Below are 16,562 nucleotides of genomic sequence, written 5' to 3' on the forward strand. Positions count from 1 at the left end.
CTTCTCAGTTCACTATTCTAAAAGCTTCTCTGTCATTGAATTAATATAAACTATATAAGGTACAGTTTAGTGTTTCCCCTAAACTTCTTCCATTTTGGATGATCATTGAGACCATTAATGCTTTTCTTTCCACCATTTTCTAAAACCGGGGTAGGCAATCCATGGCACAAGTGTCAAAGGCGGCACACGAGCTGATTTTCAGTGGCACTCACACTGCCCAGGTCCTGGTCACTGGTCCAGGGGGCTCTGCATTTTAATTTAATTTTAAATGAAGCTTCTTAAACATTTTAAAAACCTTATTTACTTTACATACAACAATAGTTTAGTTATATATTATAGACTTATAGAAAGAGACCTTCTAAAAACGTTAAATATATTACTGGCACGTGAAACCTTAAATTAGAGTGAATAAATGAACACTCGGCACACCACTTCTGAAAGGTTGTCAACCCCGTTCTAAAATATTGTGGGTCTGATGGGAGGGAGAAAGGCAGGACCAAGAATAAGAACTGAAGCACATGTTTCATGTGGTGATTTGTACTAATAAAAACCCAACATTGTCTGGGTCTAAGTGATTCATACGTTCTTTTAGGGCAGTTATAAATTAACCAGAAACTCCTTTGAGTAAAATATTAACACAGTAAACTAACAGATCTGTTCATATGATATGGTGTGGTTGTAGTAAATAGCCTTGTGACAATACTTTTTTATTGTGTGTCTGCTACGTTTATGTATTTTGAATATTTTTTTACTGTTTCAGTAGAAAGCGGATCATATTAGTTACGTGAACAAAAGATAGGAAAATATATTTTCTTAACAGCTTCTTATTTACAAAAAGGCTTGAAGCTGCAAAGGATGATTATCGTGTTCACTGTGAAGATCTGGAGAAACAACTGATTGAGCTGCAACATAGAAATGATGAGTTGACCTGTTTGGCAGAAGAATCTAGGGCCCTAAAAGATGAAATTGACATTCTTAGGTATGTAGTAGACATAGTTACCATTCAGACTGAAGGTTCTGAATGATAATGCCAAGGATCCATATTTAAAGATAGACATTTCTGTATAAAATTACACAGTTTATGTGTTACTACAAGCAAACTTGAAACTAAATGGAAAAAAGGACCAGAGTGAAAAATAAAACTGGAAGGTGAAATGTAAGTTTATGACCACAATAAGTACTCTGCATATCAACATTATTCTGCAAAAGACTCCCACATGAAGCAGGACTTTCTCCTCCTGATATAGAAAACATAAAATACCCTAGGAAATGAGAATGTTGTAATCATAATGGATTTTATTACCAACAGGATATTTTTATTGGCAAAGGCCCGCCTTTTCTGATACAGAAAAAATGTAATTGCCCAAATATAAGTCTCAAAACCAAGTGAAAATGAAACTTAACTATTGCATCAGTATTTTAGTTAGATTGTATGTTCAGGATTACAAGACTAAGTAGGGGCAAAACACAACAAGCATGATGAGAATTTACCATATTGAGTTCAGTTCAACATATGTAAACTAAACTGGTTACTAAAAAGTACAGAAAGTAAATATGGTGCTATAATATTTCTAGAAATATAACCATGTAAAGTCACTTTTTTATTGTTATAATAGATAATTTAATATAGAATAAAATATATTCCAATCTTACATTATATCAAGGTTCATAGAAGAGCATCAGGTTAAGGATAAGAGACTGGATTTTGCAATTACTTCTATGCTAATTTTTAATTTTGTAAGATGCCAGACAGTAAAGTGACTCAATGTTTAGTTTAAAGGTTTGTTAATTCTTTAGTGCCAGTAAAATGAAGATCCATTTCTGTATCAAAATACCTTGATATCATTTGGACAGAACACTTTCTGTCTTATATACCTTTTAAAAGGAACTGATCAATTTGTCTTCCTTGGTCATGCCTCCTGGCAAAAATACCCATAGGATAATGATCTCCAAAACCTATCTGTGTAGTAATATACCTTTGTACCTATTCCTGCTAGATAGAGGCACCGGTATTTTGCAGGCTTACTCAGCTGCAGGATCAATCTGTAGCCTAGAGCATAGTTCACTTGTATTAATTCCAACGCCATCATGAATGTGTGGGGGCCATTTCATATACTGTCTACAAGGCATATGTCAACACACAGTTTTGTGGGGCTGCACCTCCACAATGACTACTTTTAAAACTAAACTTTGCATTTATGAGTCTATATCAACCCTACAGCTAAGAATTAAAATAATGCATTAGTTTTACACAGAGGACGTAACTCTAGCCTTGGATATATGCATGCATCTCCCTGTCTAAGCTAATTGGAACCATCCTTGCAGATGAGGGCAGAACTTATTGATTTGCTTAGTTGTAGTTTGTTTGTGTGAAAAATGCATCTTACTGTTTATGTAATTCATTTTTATTCTTGTAGAACTTTTGCAGATAAGGCAAGTAAACTGGAGTCAACAGTTGAAGTGTATCGTAAAAAACTGGAGGACTTGAATGACTTCCGCCGACAGGTGAAGTCTCTGCAAGACACCAACATGATGTATATGCATAATACAGTCAGCCTAGAGGAAGAGCTAAAGAAGGCAAATGCAGCACGTGCTCAGCTGGAAACATACAAAAGGCAGGTAAGGCAACAACTGTACTCAACATCTTAACTATTCTCAGGTGTATTTTTATAAAATATGATTACAGTTGACTGAAAAAAATTGGGCTGTTTGATCTAACAATTGTTGAGCTGGTGTCAAGACTGTTTATAAGGAAACTTTCAGCTCTGCAGTGTACTCTGTCTCCCCTTTTCCCTTCCAAACTCTCACCAGCTGGCTTAACTGAGGTCATTTCTTGACCTGCAGTTCACGGCACAGTGTGCAACCTATCGGTTCACTGAGTGAAGTGGTGATCAGGTGTCTTGTTTTGTTTAATGTGTAGCTGACATCCTCTAGGTATGATATACTATCTTACTGATTTTAAAAAAAAACTTTTTAAAAATATCTTGTTTTCATTTTTGGAAGTGCATAACAATTTGCTTCTAAAAGTTCCAAACTAGTCATCAGAATTCCTATCCCTTTTATTTAAGGGGAAAAAAGCTGCTGGCCAAGATGAACCATGTGTGTTGGTTGCATTCAGCAAAGAGACACACATTTTTATTTCTGATTAAATTACAACAACCATAGAAACCTACTTTATTAGGCTTCTGAGACTATGTGAATAACGAACTACTTGAACATAATCTCCTTCCTCTTCTTAATCCAGCCCTCTTCTTCCCCACCCATAAGAGTGCCAGAGTTTAAAAAAATTATATCAATAAAATCTTAGAACATACACTAAATATAATGCCTATGTCATTATCATTCAAGGTCCAGGAGCTTCATAACAGACTTTCGGAGGAGTCCAAAAGAGCTGATACTTTAGCATTTGAATTGAAGCGACTTGAAGAAAAGCATGAAGCTTTATTCAAAGAAAAAGAGGTAAGTCTTATGCATGAGTGTTACTCAAACTCACTAGAAAGCCTCTCAGATTTTTTATTTTGTGTGCTGGCCTGGCCAGAATTTTTCACTGTGGTCACCTTGAGAATAATTTCTCAGGTGCTCTTAGGCATCAGTAGTGCTACCATAGGGATGAGACTTAGCACTAGAAATTATATATAGTTGCTTTAATATACTGGTCTTTGAAATTTGGAAATTGATAGGTCAGCATTTCGTATAAACATTATCAAAAGCCTTCAACATTTAACTCATGTCCTGAAAATAGTGTTATAAATGATAGATCTTTCATTCGTAATGGAATGTGCCAACATGAAACAATTTTGTCTTATTTCTACCTTAAATGTGCTTTGACCTTTTCTTAGAGACTTATAGTACAGCGTGATGCTCTGAAAGAAACTAATGAAGAGCTCCGGTGTTCTCAGATGCAACAGGATCGCCTGAATCAAGCAGGTACTTTCTTGATGTTTTTTTAAAATAGATTGGAATGTTATCTGGAAGTGAATTTGTCAATTTGTCATGTCTTTTCAGATGCATCTGCTGTAAAAAGTCATGAGAATCTTGCTGCTGAAATTCTACCAGTGGAATACAGGTAAGGAAAGAGCTCACTTTGAGCAACACCCTTCTCTTTCAAAAGTTCCGTGTCTCAAACAGGTTTTTTTTTTTTTTTCCCCAACTAAAAAACTAGCATTTTGATGTTCTTATAGGGAAGGTACTAGTAAAATGACAAGTTTTTCTCCACCAAAAAATTTGAAAACTCAAACTCAGACATTAAATTAAACTTTGCAACACACTGTATAAGGTAGGAAGGTATCCTCATTTTGCAGATGAGGAAACTGAAGCAGAGTGGTTAAGAACTTGCCATGGTTATATGGAAAGTCTGGCAGAACCAAGTTAGGCAATCACATAAACTTGCAAAGTGCAGGTTCAGCCCTAAATAATGTGGTGTTATATGTCTTACTAATACTACAGTAAATGTGTTTTCTTCTCATAGAGGAATTGAAAGAAGACGTTTAGAAGTAGTCTAATAGTATTATAGGCAGGGTGGTAACACCACCTATTATTAAGGTTGCTCAACACTTCCCATTATAAGACCCTGTTTTCAGTTGACCAATCTTTAATCTTTTGAACTGAAATTTTATATGCAGGTGTCTGCCACAGGATTGTGGGTTTTTTTTTAGGGTCAGCAGTTTCCAAGAATGAGGCTGGGGGAAGTACATCACCTTGGAATTCACAGTGAGCCCAAAGGGGGATACTAGGACTGGCTGGGCCAGGAGACTGGGAGTTGGGGCTGGTCTACACTGGGGCGTGGGGGATCGATCCAAGATACACAACTTCAGCTACGCAAATAGCGTAGCTGAAGTCGAAGTATCTTGGATCGAATTACCTGGGGTCCAGACGACGCGGGATCGATGGCCGCGGCTCCCCCGTCGACTGCGCTACCACCGCTCGCTCTGGTGGAGTTCCGGAGTCAACGGTGAGCACCTTCGGGGATCGATATATCGCGTCTTAATGAGACGCGATATATCGATCCCGGATAAATCGATTGCTACCCGCCAATATGGCAGGTAGTGAAGACGTACCCTAAGATGAGAAGCCCAGGTGGACACTGGGATGGGGTAATCCAGGAGAATGGGACTGGGACAAAAAGACAAGGGTAGGGAAGAGACAGGACTGGGACAGTTTAGAGGGGGGTGTAGCAGAAGGGGTCAAGCTTTGGGGAAACTGGCTGAAGTCTGGCCACTAGAGAACACTCCCTTCCAAAGCCTGGAATGGAACTTAGGATTCCTGAGACTTATGCCTTTGCTATCAGCAAATAGCTGAGAAACTCACTGACAGAGTGTCTCATGCCCCTCTAGCCCACATAAGGGATGATTGTTGGCTCAAGTGGAAGAGGTGTGAGTGTTGGATCTAGAGGTTCCAACTTTGCTGATGATCTTTGAAGGTGTTTGTTTCAGGTTGTTTTTGCTAACGCTGTACTATGACACTTGTGTTTATTGAAGAACATTCAGTACAGTGGCATCTTAGTGACCTGGAATGCCACCTCTTCTGCAAAATTACTTTCTTTTTAGTTAGTCAAGAACTATTTATATAAATCCTTCACAGAATGGAGACTTTTTGTTTTTGACCCATAGAGAAATGTTTATTCGACTGCAGCATGAAAACAAGATGCTTCTCTTGCAACAAGAAGGTTCAGAAAATGAACGTATTGTAGAACTCCAGGAACAGCTAGAGCAAAAGCATCGGATGATGAATGAACTGGAAACAGAAAAAAGGTGATTTTGTTTTCCTGGTTTTTTTAACCTTCTGTTATAAACCTGAGAGCAGTTTGGAGTAGGCACCAGTCAGACAAAACAGCAGCTAATCGCACTGCAGAGAATAATCTCAGGACTGAAACCTTAGAAGGGAGGCAGTGTGACTTGCCTTGCTGATCCAACACTAGTTGAAGGTAACCACTTGTCCTGCCCTTTGGCTAATGGAAGCATTGATGCATTAATTACAAAGAGGAAGGGGTAAGGAAACTACCAAGAACATAGAAATTGTAAACCTGCAAAAAAGATGTCAGCAGGCCAAATGTGGCTGCTCCATGCTTTGGTATTCTTTGAAGAGGATATTCTTTAGGACTCATCTCTGGGTGATTCTTGATAGTCCTAGAGTGGGTGAAGAAAATCGGTCACTATAGTTTTACATTGCTCAAACTGTAGACCTTTGGGCTGGGAAGCCAGAGTTGTGGTACTGGGTGAATTTCTCCACTGATTAATGCTGAATGAAGTTTATCTTAAGCTATAACAATTTAGGAGTAGTTTAAGTTGCTAACATTTTTAAGAGTACTGCAGACACTTTTGCTGAAAACCTATGAATATGCTTGTGAGATCCACAAATAGGAGACTATATGTAGGCCATTTTAAAATGGTCCAGTTTTATCCCCTCTCTTCTTTCCCTTACGTTTGCAAAGGTTTTTTTTAATGGGATTGAAACTTTGCATTGTCTCAGCCCAAAAGCTAAGGTTTCTTCAAAACAAAATACATCAGCTCATACAATCTTGCCCAATAAAGTATCCAAATACTTAATATTTTAGTATAAGATAAATCATCTGCAGCAGGAAGGAAAAAATGCAATCTTCTACCCACCACTTCCAAGAAGGAAGTTTTCCCTGCTCAGTTGGGAGACCAGTGCCATCAACATCTGAAGTCTGTCTTCATTTAAAAAAAATACTAGCCCTTATGTTTTTAAAGATCATCAATCTCATTAGTTTTCATGCTTGTTGTTTAGAACACTGAGGGCACCAATTACTTGGACAAGAAGCATGTCCAATTCACTGCTGCTGCTGCTTTGGGAAGCTCCAAATACAGACCAGCATTGGAGGCAGTAGAGGCTGTGAGGGGCTAGATTAGTAGACACCCTATGTAACAGCCAGAAGGAGATGAGAGAGAGAGAGTAGTAGTAGAGACGCTCCCCATTGTTAGAAGCCAGGAGGCTTTGTGGTATGGGGCAGAGTGCTCAAGGTAATAGCAAAAGAGCAAGTAACGTCCCTTGTCCTACAGCCAGAAGGGGTTAGGGTGGAGAGGAGGGACTTCAAATTTATCAGACTCCTTTAACCAAAAGCTGATACTGAAGATGAAGCCCTGAAATAGTCTAGGGGCAGCATTCGGGCAGGAATCCCAGCACTTTCTCAGGTACCACAGACACTTCCCTTCTCTCCAGGTAGGCACTGTCCACCACCTATACAGCCCTCCCACCCCCCTCCAAAAAAGTAAGTTTTAGCACACAGGCTACTAAGTGTCCAGTAAATGTTCCAAGCACCTGCCTGCAGCATCTATGATTAGGTCTGATACACAAACAAAATATATATTGACTTCAGACGCTTCTATTTTGTGTAACCTTACTGAAGAATTATAACCCAGATGTGTAGGGGAATAACTTCACTCTACATGTCCTGATTATTAGAAGACGGATGAGTGACTGAGTTCTTTTACCTTCTAACAGGCTAAGCAATGAGCGTATTGGAGAGCTGCAGCAACAGATTGAGGATCTCCAAAAGGCTTTGCAGGAGCAAGGATCCAAGACAGAAGGAGTAAGTGAAAACTAGTGGTTCTCAAACTTCTTGAAGGTGGAGACCTCTGACCAGTTTTCTCAAAATTCTTGTGTGTTAATGTCAGACTTCCTTTAAATGTAATCAGAATGGTGCCCCTTCTCCCTTTCAGTCTTGCTGGTGCTGATAATTATTGTAACAACAACAAGGCTGTGGCTTGATGGGGTTTTTATTAGCCTAAGAGATAGGATTTATTCTCCCTGCTGAAAATTACTTTGTTCAGGGTTTGGGTCCATCTTCCTTGTAATTTTTTTTTTTAAATAGACAAAATAAAATAAAACCCTCAAGCCTGATAAGTCCTCACTTAAACTCACCTGGCAAAGTGTTGCAAATTAACTCTCACAGTGTGCCCACAGGGATAGTAGGTGCACTGCCTGCCATTCTGCTCCTGCCATGATGGCTCCTTAGGGGGCTTCCTCTCATCAGAAGGATTGGCCTTGAGGACTCATAGAAAAGGCAAGAAAGGACCATTGTGACCATTGTAGTCTGACTTCCTGTTTAACACAGGCCATAGAACTTCGTATGAATTAATTCCTGCTTGAAATAGAGCATGTCTTTTAGAAAAACATAGAATCTTGATTTAAAAATTTACAGTGATGGAGAATCCACCATGACTAAGGCTACGTTTTAGTCGCAGATATTTTTAGTAAAAGTCATGGACAGGTCACGGGCAGTAAACAAAAATTCCCGGCCTGTGACCTGGGGTCCATGACTTTTACTAAAAATACCTGTGACGTAAACTTGGGCAGGGACCACGGGTACTCTGGGGGTGGGAGTGGTCCAGGGGCACCACAGGTGCTGGGGCAGGTGGCCCGGGGCTGCCTGCCGCTGGTGCTGGAGGATGGAGACCCTTGCTGGTGCTGCAGGGGAGGGATTGGAGGGGCTGACAGTGGCTCCCTACCCGGCTCAGTGTCCCTGCAGCTTCTAGGCAGTGGAGGAGCACAAGCGCATCGACTGCTGCAGCTCTCATTGGCTGGAAACGGCAGCCAATGGGAGCTGCGGGAGCGGGGCCGGCAGGCAGCGTGCTGCACGGAGCCCCCCCCCAGCCCCTCCGCCACTTAGGAGCTGCAGGGCCTTGGCAGTAGGAGCCCCTCACCCCAAGGTAAGAGCCTGCTGCACCCCCTAACCCCCCTGCCTCTAGCCTGAGCCCCCTCCCACACACCCAAACTGCTGCTACTGGCCCAGGGGCTGCCCAAGCTGGAATCCGTGACTTCCGTGACAGACTCACAGCCTTAACCATGACCCTTGGTAACGTGTTCCAATAGTTAATTACCATCACAGTTAAAAATTGTGCCTTATTTCTAGTCTGAGTTGGTCTAGCATCAGCTTCAAGCTGTTGGATCTTGTTATACCTTTTGTCTGCTGGTCTGAAGAGCTTTTTATTATAAAACTTCTGTTTGCCATGTTGGCATTGGTAGACTGTCTTAACAAAGAGAAGGTTGCGGGAAGACTTAATCACAAAACAGATTGACCTCCTTAGAGTCTTTCACTGTAAGACATGTTTTATAATGTCTTCTGTCTGCCAATCCCCTTCAAAAACACGTTTTTGTGATATAATTGTAATTATTTAAGATTACAATTTTTTAAACCATTTAATTAAAATTAACAGTTTACATTTAAGTTTTATTTACTTGCATCCTTGCTTTCAGGAGTGGTAAATTCAGGTTAGGATTGATAGGTCGTGAAAATTATGACCCAAAGCACAGCAATTGTGGGTGTGTGTGGTTTTTATGTTTTTTATTTTGTGTTTGAATGACAGGCTTTAATCATTCTAAGGAATTCCCTATAACAGAATAAGCTTAATAGAGTGATTCAGATTCTGAATTTGTACTCACAGAATTGCCTCTGGATTTTTATTCCCTTTGGGATTGGGGAGATTTTCTTCTTGTGGAAGTGGCAAGTAGTTCTTTCCCCAAATCCTACTAGTTGCAGAATCTGGGAAGACCAATACTGCCTATAAATCACCCTGGCAAATGATACGTTTTTTTTTCTTAAATTAATCACATTAGCCTTGCTATTTTGAAGCTGAAAGTCCTGCCAGTTGAGGCTACAGTTCTTCCTAGTAAACAGTGAAGCCCAAAGTTACTACTAGTGTTTTCATAAACTGAGGGGCACTCAAAATTTAGATGGAAATCCTATGAATTGGCTTCATTTAGACTATTTTTTGGTAGGGGGAGCAGGTTAGTTTTTTTTGTTTTTGTTCTAACAGTTTCAGAGTGAATTATTTCAAATGTAGGAAAATATTATTATGTATTTTAAAATAAACCTATTTTAAATTTCTAAATGTTCTAATACTCTAAATTGAGATGTAAAGTTAATGAATGAAAAATATTTGGAGTCTGCTTTTGTAATCATATCTTCTTTGTTTCCTTCTTTCTGCCTCCTTCTTTGAATTGTCTCAGCCTTTCCACTTCTGCTGCTAAATGGTTCTATAGCAAGAAGTATACTATAAAATCCAGAATGTCAGAGTGATGCAAAGAATATGAATAAAATTATCTAAATGCATAGAGACTATTATACTTCTGAATTGTGCAGTAAAATACACATGGTAAAAGTATCTGAAAAGTGAAACTTTTGAAGAAAACTATTTGTAAAAGTTGGAGCTCCCTTTTGTATATGCACCTAGAGTTATATTTTTAATTTTCTGGATTATGTATCTAAATTCATTTTAATTATCTTACCTTTATAGTCCAGCAAGCTGAAGCAGAAGATAGAAGCACAAATGTAAGTAAATCTAACTGATATTTATATACAGCCAAAAAAGAAACGGACCTCTAATTTAAGTTTTTGATATAAGCAGTAAATGCATATAAGCACTATTAAAGGTCAGCCTTATTTCCGCAGATGGGAAATTCAGTTAAAACTGCCACTCTGTCCTTCAGTCACCTCATCTGGGCTCCCAGGTGTCACACATGTCGCGTGACAGTCACTCATTTGACAGCTCTGTGACACCTGCCTGTGGCTCAGTCTGAATTTCACACTTCTGGTTGAGCTGCAAAAACTCTGCCTTTTGGTCCCCAGGGACATTGCTGCAATGTTGAGTAGTCAGCCAGGCAGGCATCTTTTCTCTCCTTCCTCTCCTTGCTGGATTTCAGTCAGGAAGGAATTCCCAGGATGGGCAGTGGTTCTCAGCCCCGCAAAGAGAGGCCATAAGGCTCCCTTTAACTTCTTTCTCCCTCCTGTGTTCCTGCAGCCAACTGCACCTAGTTTGCCCTACTTCCTGAAGAGCAGCCCCCTGTGAGCCCCCTACTCCTTAGAAACCCCAGCACTCATCTATGCCAGCCAAACCTGCCAGGTTTTGCATAGCTCCATGTCCTACCTCTACCATTGCTTGGGGCAGTGTGTGTTGACCACAAGCTCAAGTTTATGATTCTATGCGAATTAGCTCACTAAACTTGCAAACAGTATCTGCACAAAACTTGGCAGTTATGCTTCAAAGTGATATGAGCCTTGTTTTTGCCAGCCACTGTTTTGAGATCCCTTGAAAACAGTGTATTAGGCAAACAGGTGAATATACATATTCTTCTCCTTCAAGTGTTGTCCACATTGATCCCCCACTTTTGCAACATGCATATGTAAGTTTCAACTTTCTGAAAAGCAGCATCTGGGGCTGGACATATCCTCACTAACAGATCTGAAGGCTTAGTGCTCTATCCCTTTATTTAAGCTTGCACCGAACTGCCCTGCTGTCCCAGCACCACAGACTCTTTAACTATTGTGATGGTTGTTCTTTGAGTGATTGTGCATATATACAGTCCACTGTAGGTCCATTTGTGCCCAATGCATTCAAGTCGGAGACTCTTGCTGGCAGTGTTAGCAGGTAGTGCATGCACCCCTGCTTTCCTTGCACACAGAGCCGAGGGCAAAAGGGGTATGGCCACCACCTCTGCCTCAGTTCCTTCTTACCACTCGCGGCAAGAGTTGGAGCTCCCCATTGCTCTTGAGCTTCAGTTTGTTTAACTAACTTTACTGAAAAAAATCTTTGTGTACATAGTTTTTAGAGATTTTTAGCATTGGTTAGTATTAGAGCATACTATTAGTTATGAGAGTAGTTTTTAGTAGCTTATTTATTGGTGCAGGGTGTCTTTCATCATGCAGAGATCCCCAGGGTTTAAACAGTGTGTTACTTGCAGGGCCATGATCCCTGTGAATGATAGCCACACAAGTTGCCTAATTTGTTTAGGCCAGGGACATGTTAAGGACAAATGTTCCATTTATACCTCTTTTCCTATGACGACAAAGAAGCAAAGGGAATTCTGCCTTAAGGTACATTTATTTGAAAAGTGTCGTCCTTCAGAGCCTGATCCCAGTCCTGAGAAGATGGAGAGTTCTTCAGTGCCTTTCTGGCTGCTTCAGTCCCAAAGCCAAAATCAGGAGAAAAACGATGTTCTTCTCCTGTGGCCTTCTCTTAGCCTTCAATACAGTCTTCATTTTCTGAGGCTGTCACAGTCCAGATTGCATTCTTCATCTCAAAACGGGGACAGATCTGCTAAAAATGCCTCCAGTATGGGAGTCAAGGTCTGGTCATAAACACCAACATTCACCAGTACCGTCTGAGGCAGCACCATCAACTCCGGCTCCAGCAGGGCCATCGAGACTGGGGGCTTCACCTTCTCTGTCAGCGATATCTACAACACTGGCACTGCTGGTTCCAGTGCCACTTGCGTTATCTGAGGAGTACTTATCTCTGCTATGTGTACTGTCTATGTCCCTGCAGCAAAAGCCCTCATGTGCATCCCTGTGCTTGACTCTCCTTTTCATCACCATCTGGTACTGATTACAGTAGCTTCAACTACATTGGCATGAACAGCACCATTTTTTTTTTCACTGTACCATCAACACACTTTTGCCAGCATAGCTGCTAATGCTGGTACATCATTCTGCATTCAATGGCCACCTGCCCTGGCCATACTGACCCCCTTGAACTGCTCCCAGAGCTTCCAGATCACCATTTGCTATGCAGTCTAGGAGCAAGTGACCTTCTCCAGTGCCTTTGTCTATCAGGGAACATCTTTCAGTTCGTCAGCCATATCCAGTTTTGGAACCGGCAGAGGAAGGGAAATCTAGGGATGAATCGGCACGTCTTTCTTTTCACATTCTTCTTTCCCTGATGAGTCCATAACTCTTGAGTCATCTTCACCACTGTCCGGAGACTTCAAAGTCTTTCAAAACCTCACAAGGTGTGTAGTTGTTAGGAGTACAGTCGAAAATTGTGCATGACAATCCGCACTAGTTTTTAGGTATTTTACAAGCTCCAGCCCTGGGAAGGGTTGTCCTTCCCATGAATGAAGCCCTATTAGATCCTGCTGAAACCTTTTGGCAAACCCCAGCTTCTGTTCCACCCACTGCCAAACACATGGGCAGGTGTTGTCATGTTCCCCAGCAGGAATATGATTTTTTTTTTTCCCACCCACCCTGTCCCAGACTCCTTGATAATCATGGCAGCCTACCCCAAGGACAAAGAATGTAAGCAACTTATATATACCACCACAAACCTTCAAATAATGGTGTCAAATTATTAAGTATCATTGTCCAGATATGTATGTTAATTTGTTAGTATTTGAAAAATCTGCAAATTGCGTGAAGAATACAAGGACCAGTTTATAGCAGTAGTCTCAGAAATGCCTATCTCCAAGCGACCATTGATACATCAAACACCACTTTGCACTCGATGGCTGCAGCCAGTTTGATGAGGCAGTCTTGGTTACAGGCCATAGAGAGCTGTATAACCAAATGGAAGGTCTTTGATTGTAAGATTCTAAATTGTTTTCTCGAATGACTGATAATGCCATGTATACGTTAAAAGAAGAACAGGAGTACTTGTGGCACCTTAGAGACTAACAAATTTATTAGAGCATAAGCTTTCGTGGACTACAGCCCACTTCTTCGGATGCATGTGGGCTGTAGTCCACGAAAGCTTATGCTCTAATAAATTTGTTAGTCTCTAAGGTGCCACAAGTACTCCTGTTCTTCTTTTTGCAGATACAGACTAACACGGCTGCTACTCTGAAACATGTATACGTTAGACTCCCAAGCAACTCTCTCTTCTCTGGGAGTTTGTATTCCAGCAACAAAAACTCTCTCTTCTCTGGGAGTTTGTATTCCAGCAACAAAAAGAAAACAGGTCAAACCTCAGACACACTATCGATCTTCATTCTACCAGCTCAGACTTCAGGATGCTTCGAAGATCTAAACCATCTAGATGTTGGACATCAGCTTCGTCCTCAGCAGGCTCTTCTTATCAGACTTCCGCATTGAAACAGTCATGTTGATATTTTGATCAAGGACAGCACACCAACCACATCTCACCTCCTAGAGCCAGAACCACTTTTTGGAAAGTGCCTCCCTCTCTCTTTTGCCAGGCATGGCCTGAGATCACATCAGACAAGTGAGAGCTCAGCACTGTGAACGAGGGCTATGTTATCCTTTCTGCTGCCCTTCCCTCAACCCATCTTCCCCATCCCTTCTCAGGAACCCATCTCACAAAGCTGTTTTACTTCAGGAAGTATAGTCTCTTTTTGGAATTGGGAGCAATAGAGGGAAATTCTTTATCAACACAAAGGGAAAGGTGTCTGTTCCCATTACATCCTGATTTCCAAAAAGTGAGGTGGTCTAAGGCCCATTTTGGATTTGACAAAACAAGTTTAATCAAGAAAATCAAATTCAGGAGGGTCAGCCTCACATCTGTTATCCCTTCCCTAGTGATTGGTATGCTGCCCTCGATTTGTAGGATGCTTACTTTCATGTGGCAACACATCTGGACCACAGAGTGTGTCTTCAATTTGTAGTTGGGAACAGGCACTGCCAGGACACTACCCCCTTGCCTGCCCTCTGCCCCAAAAGTGTTTACCAAATGGTAGCAGCCCATCTTCATCATTCCGGAGTTCAAATATTTTTCTACCTGGATCATTGGTTAATCCAAGAAACCTCAAAGGGATGTGTCCAGAACAGTATTGTTATAGAATACACCCCTGCACTCACACCCTACACACTTTTATAGTCATCTTTGTACAAGGTGTGCCTTGTAAGGTATCATTTGAAAATTCATAATTTGTTGGTCAGTATTGTCCTGACAAAAGGTGTGGCAACATGATTCCCCTCTATGATGTTAAAAATACATGTTCAGATTCATGTAGCACCAAACTGGTCAAACACACTCCTTCGTTCAAGACAGATCTATGTTTGCCTTAATTTGCATCTAAGCAGTAGGCAGAATCATCAAGCTGGAAGGGAAACAAAGGAAGCTCAAATAGGTGAAGAAGAACAGCAGGGATCATCCTTCCACACAGACTTTGCCTCTCAGTTCTCAACTGGATATGTTTTTCAAGAGAGGGACTGGAACTATAAAAAGCAGGGACAAACACCCCAAGGCACCTGTCCCCCCCTCCCACTTTATTCTCAACACTTTAGAAGACAAAAGGAAACAGCCATAGGACTCTGGGGGAGGAGGAGAAACCTTTGCCAGATCATAGCAGAGCTGAAAGTTTGCTCTGTAATCCGCTGGAGCATCTGGTGACACAGTTTGCTTTGCAACTAAGAGATTCTTAAGTAGATATTAGTAAGTGTTTAATCTTTATTTTTCTTCTAAGCTTTTCTGGGTTTTATGCCTCATTACTTATACCCACTTAAAATCTCTGTTTGTAATTAATACACGTGTTTTACGGTTTTATCTATCCAGTGTGTTTAAGTTGAAGTGTCTGAGTAACTACTTAAGGTAATGAAATGACATTATTCCCTTAAAGCAGGCCTGTACAACTCGTAAAGCGGCGAGGGCCATATTACTCCAAAGAAAACAGCTGAGGGCCGAACCCCGCCCCCCCCCAGCACCGCCGAATTCTCCCCCACAGGCGCCGCCGAACTCCCCCCCCCCCCCCCAGCGCCTCCTAGCCCCCCGAAACATAACCTCTCCCCCCCCCCCAAGCGCCGCCCACCATGCGGAAACAAACCCTCCTTCTCCAGCTCCGCCCCACCGAAACAGCGGTATTGAACCTTGGTAATATGTTATAGCGGGCCCCTAAGGTAGTATAATTAAGGTAAAAGAAAAATGTCTTTATGCTAGAAGTAGAATAAATAAGGTCTTCCCCCCACTTTGTAATCAGTTGCCCTGTTGAATGAATGAGGTGTGAATGAGGAAGGCACGCACCTCCAGACAGCTGCAGCCCTTGGAGAGGGGATGGGAGCCAGACCAGATCAGTAGAACAGGTCAGCCCCCGACTCGTAGCTCGCCGCCTCAGTCCCCCGCTGCCCGCTCGCCTCCTCAGCCCCCCACCCGCCCCAGCTCGCCTGCCCCCCCCGCTCGCTTTCTCAGCCCCCCCTTCCCGGCTCGCCTACTCACCCCCCGCCACTGGTCGCCTCCTCAGCTCCCCACCCTTCCGGCCAGTGATGAGCTGCCAAAATCTAAAAAAACAGTTCCCTCCTCACCCGACAAGGAGGTCATGGCCTGCCCCCCTCCCCCGCCGGCACTCCTGCCCCATCCAACCCCCCGCATTCCTTGACACCCCCCCCCCGAACCCTTCCCCCATCCATCCCCCCGTTCGCGCCGGAAGTCTGGGAGGGCTGAGAAGCGGTGCGGCGGCTTTGCGCTCAGGCCCAGGGAGATGGAGGTGGAGGTGAGCTGGGGCAGGGGGGCGCGAGGAGGGCGCGCGTTCAGGGGAGGAGGTGGAGACGGAGCAGCGGTGAGCTGGGGCCAGCCACTGGCTCACCTGCCCCCCCGCCACTGCCCGCCCGCTCGCTCGCCTCCTCAGCCCCCCTCCCTCACCCTCCGCCGCGGGCCACACAGTGAGCCCACCCGGGCTGCATGTTGTGCAGGCCTGCCTTAAAGGATAAGGAATAATGCACTTAATATATTTGTACTGTCTAGGAGAGAGCTGCACGCTAATCTCCAATCTCTCCACCTCATAGCCTGAATGATCTCTGGCTAAGTAATGTTGAAAAAGTCTGTTCTCTGGAGATGCAGGCCATTTTGGTCAGCAACAGAACAGACTATTAGAGCCAC

The 16,562-nt window shown here is 42.4% G+C and overlaps 1 protein-coding gene across 3 annotated transcripts in view; it reads left to right on the forward strand.

Annotated features, from left to right (window-relative positions):
- HOOK1 (hook microtubule tethering protein 1) overlaps positions 1–16,562 on the forward strand; it is a 67,930-nt gene that overhangs the window by 41,993 nt on the left and 9,375 nt on the right. For all 3 annotated transcript variants that reach the window (XM_005284799.5, XM_065553924.1, XM_065553925.1), the window contains exons 10-17: positions 839–979; positions 2,418–2,619; positions 3,349–3,459; positions 3,840–3,927; positions 4,006–4,066; positions 5,610–5,750; positions 7,462–7,549; positions 10,257–10,291. In XM_005284799.5, the coding sequence (XP_005284856.3) occupies positions 839–979; positions 2,418–2,619; positions 3,349–3,459; positions 3,840–3,927; positions 4,006–4,066; positions 5,610–5,750; positions 7,462–7,549; positions 10,257–10,291 (867 nt within the window). The remainder of the gene's footprint in view (positions 1–838; positions 980–2,417; positions 2,620–3,348; positions 3,460–3,839; positions 3,928–4,005; positions 4,067–5,609; positions 5,751–7,461; positions 7,550–10,256; positions 10,292–16,562) is intronic.

Source organism: Chrysemys picta, chromosome 8, assembly GCF_011386835.1.
Source record: "Chrysemys picta bellii isolate R12L10 chromosome 8, ASM1138683v2, whole genome shotgun sequence".
In the NCBI taxonomy this organism is placed as follows: Eukaryota; Metazoa; Chordata; order Testudines; family Emydidae; genus Chrysemys; species Chrysemys picta.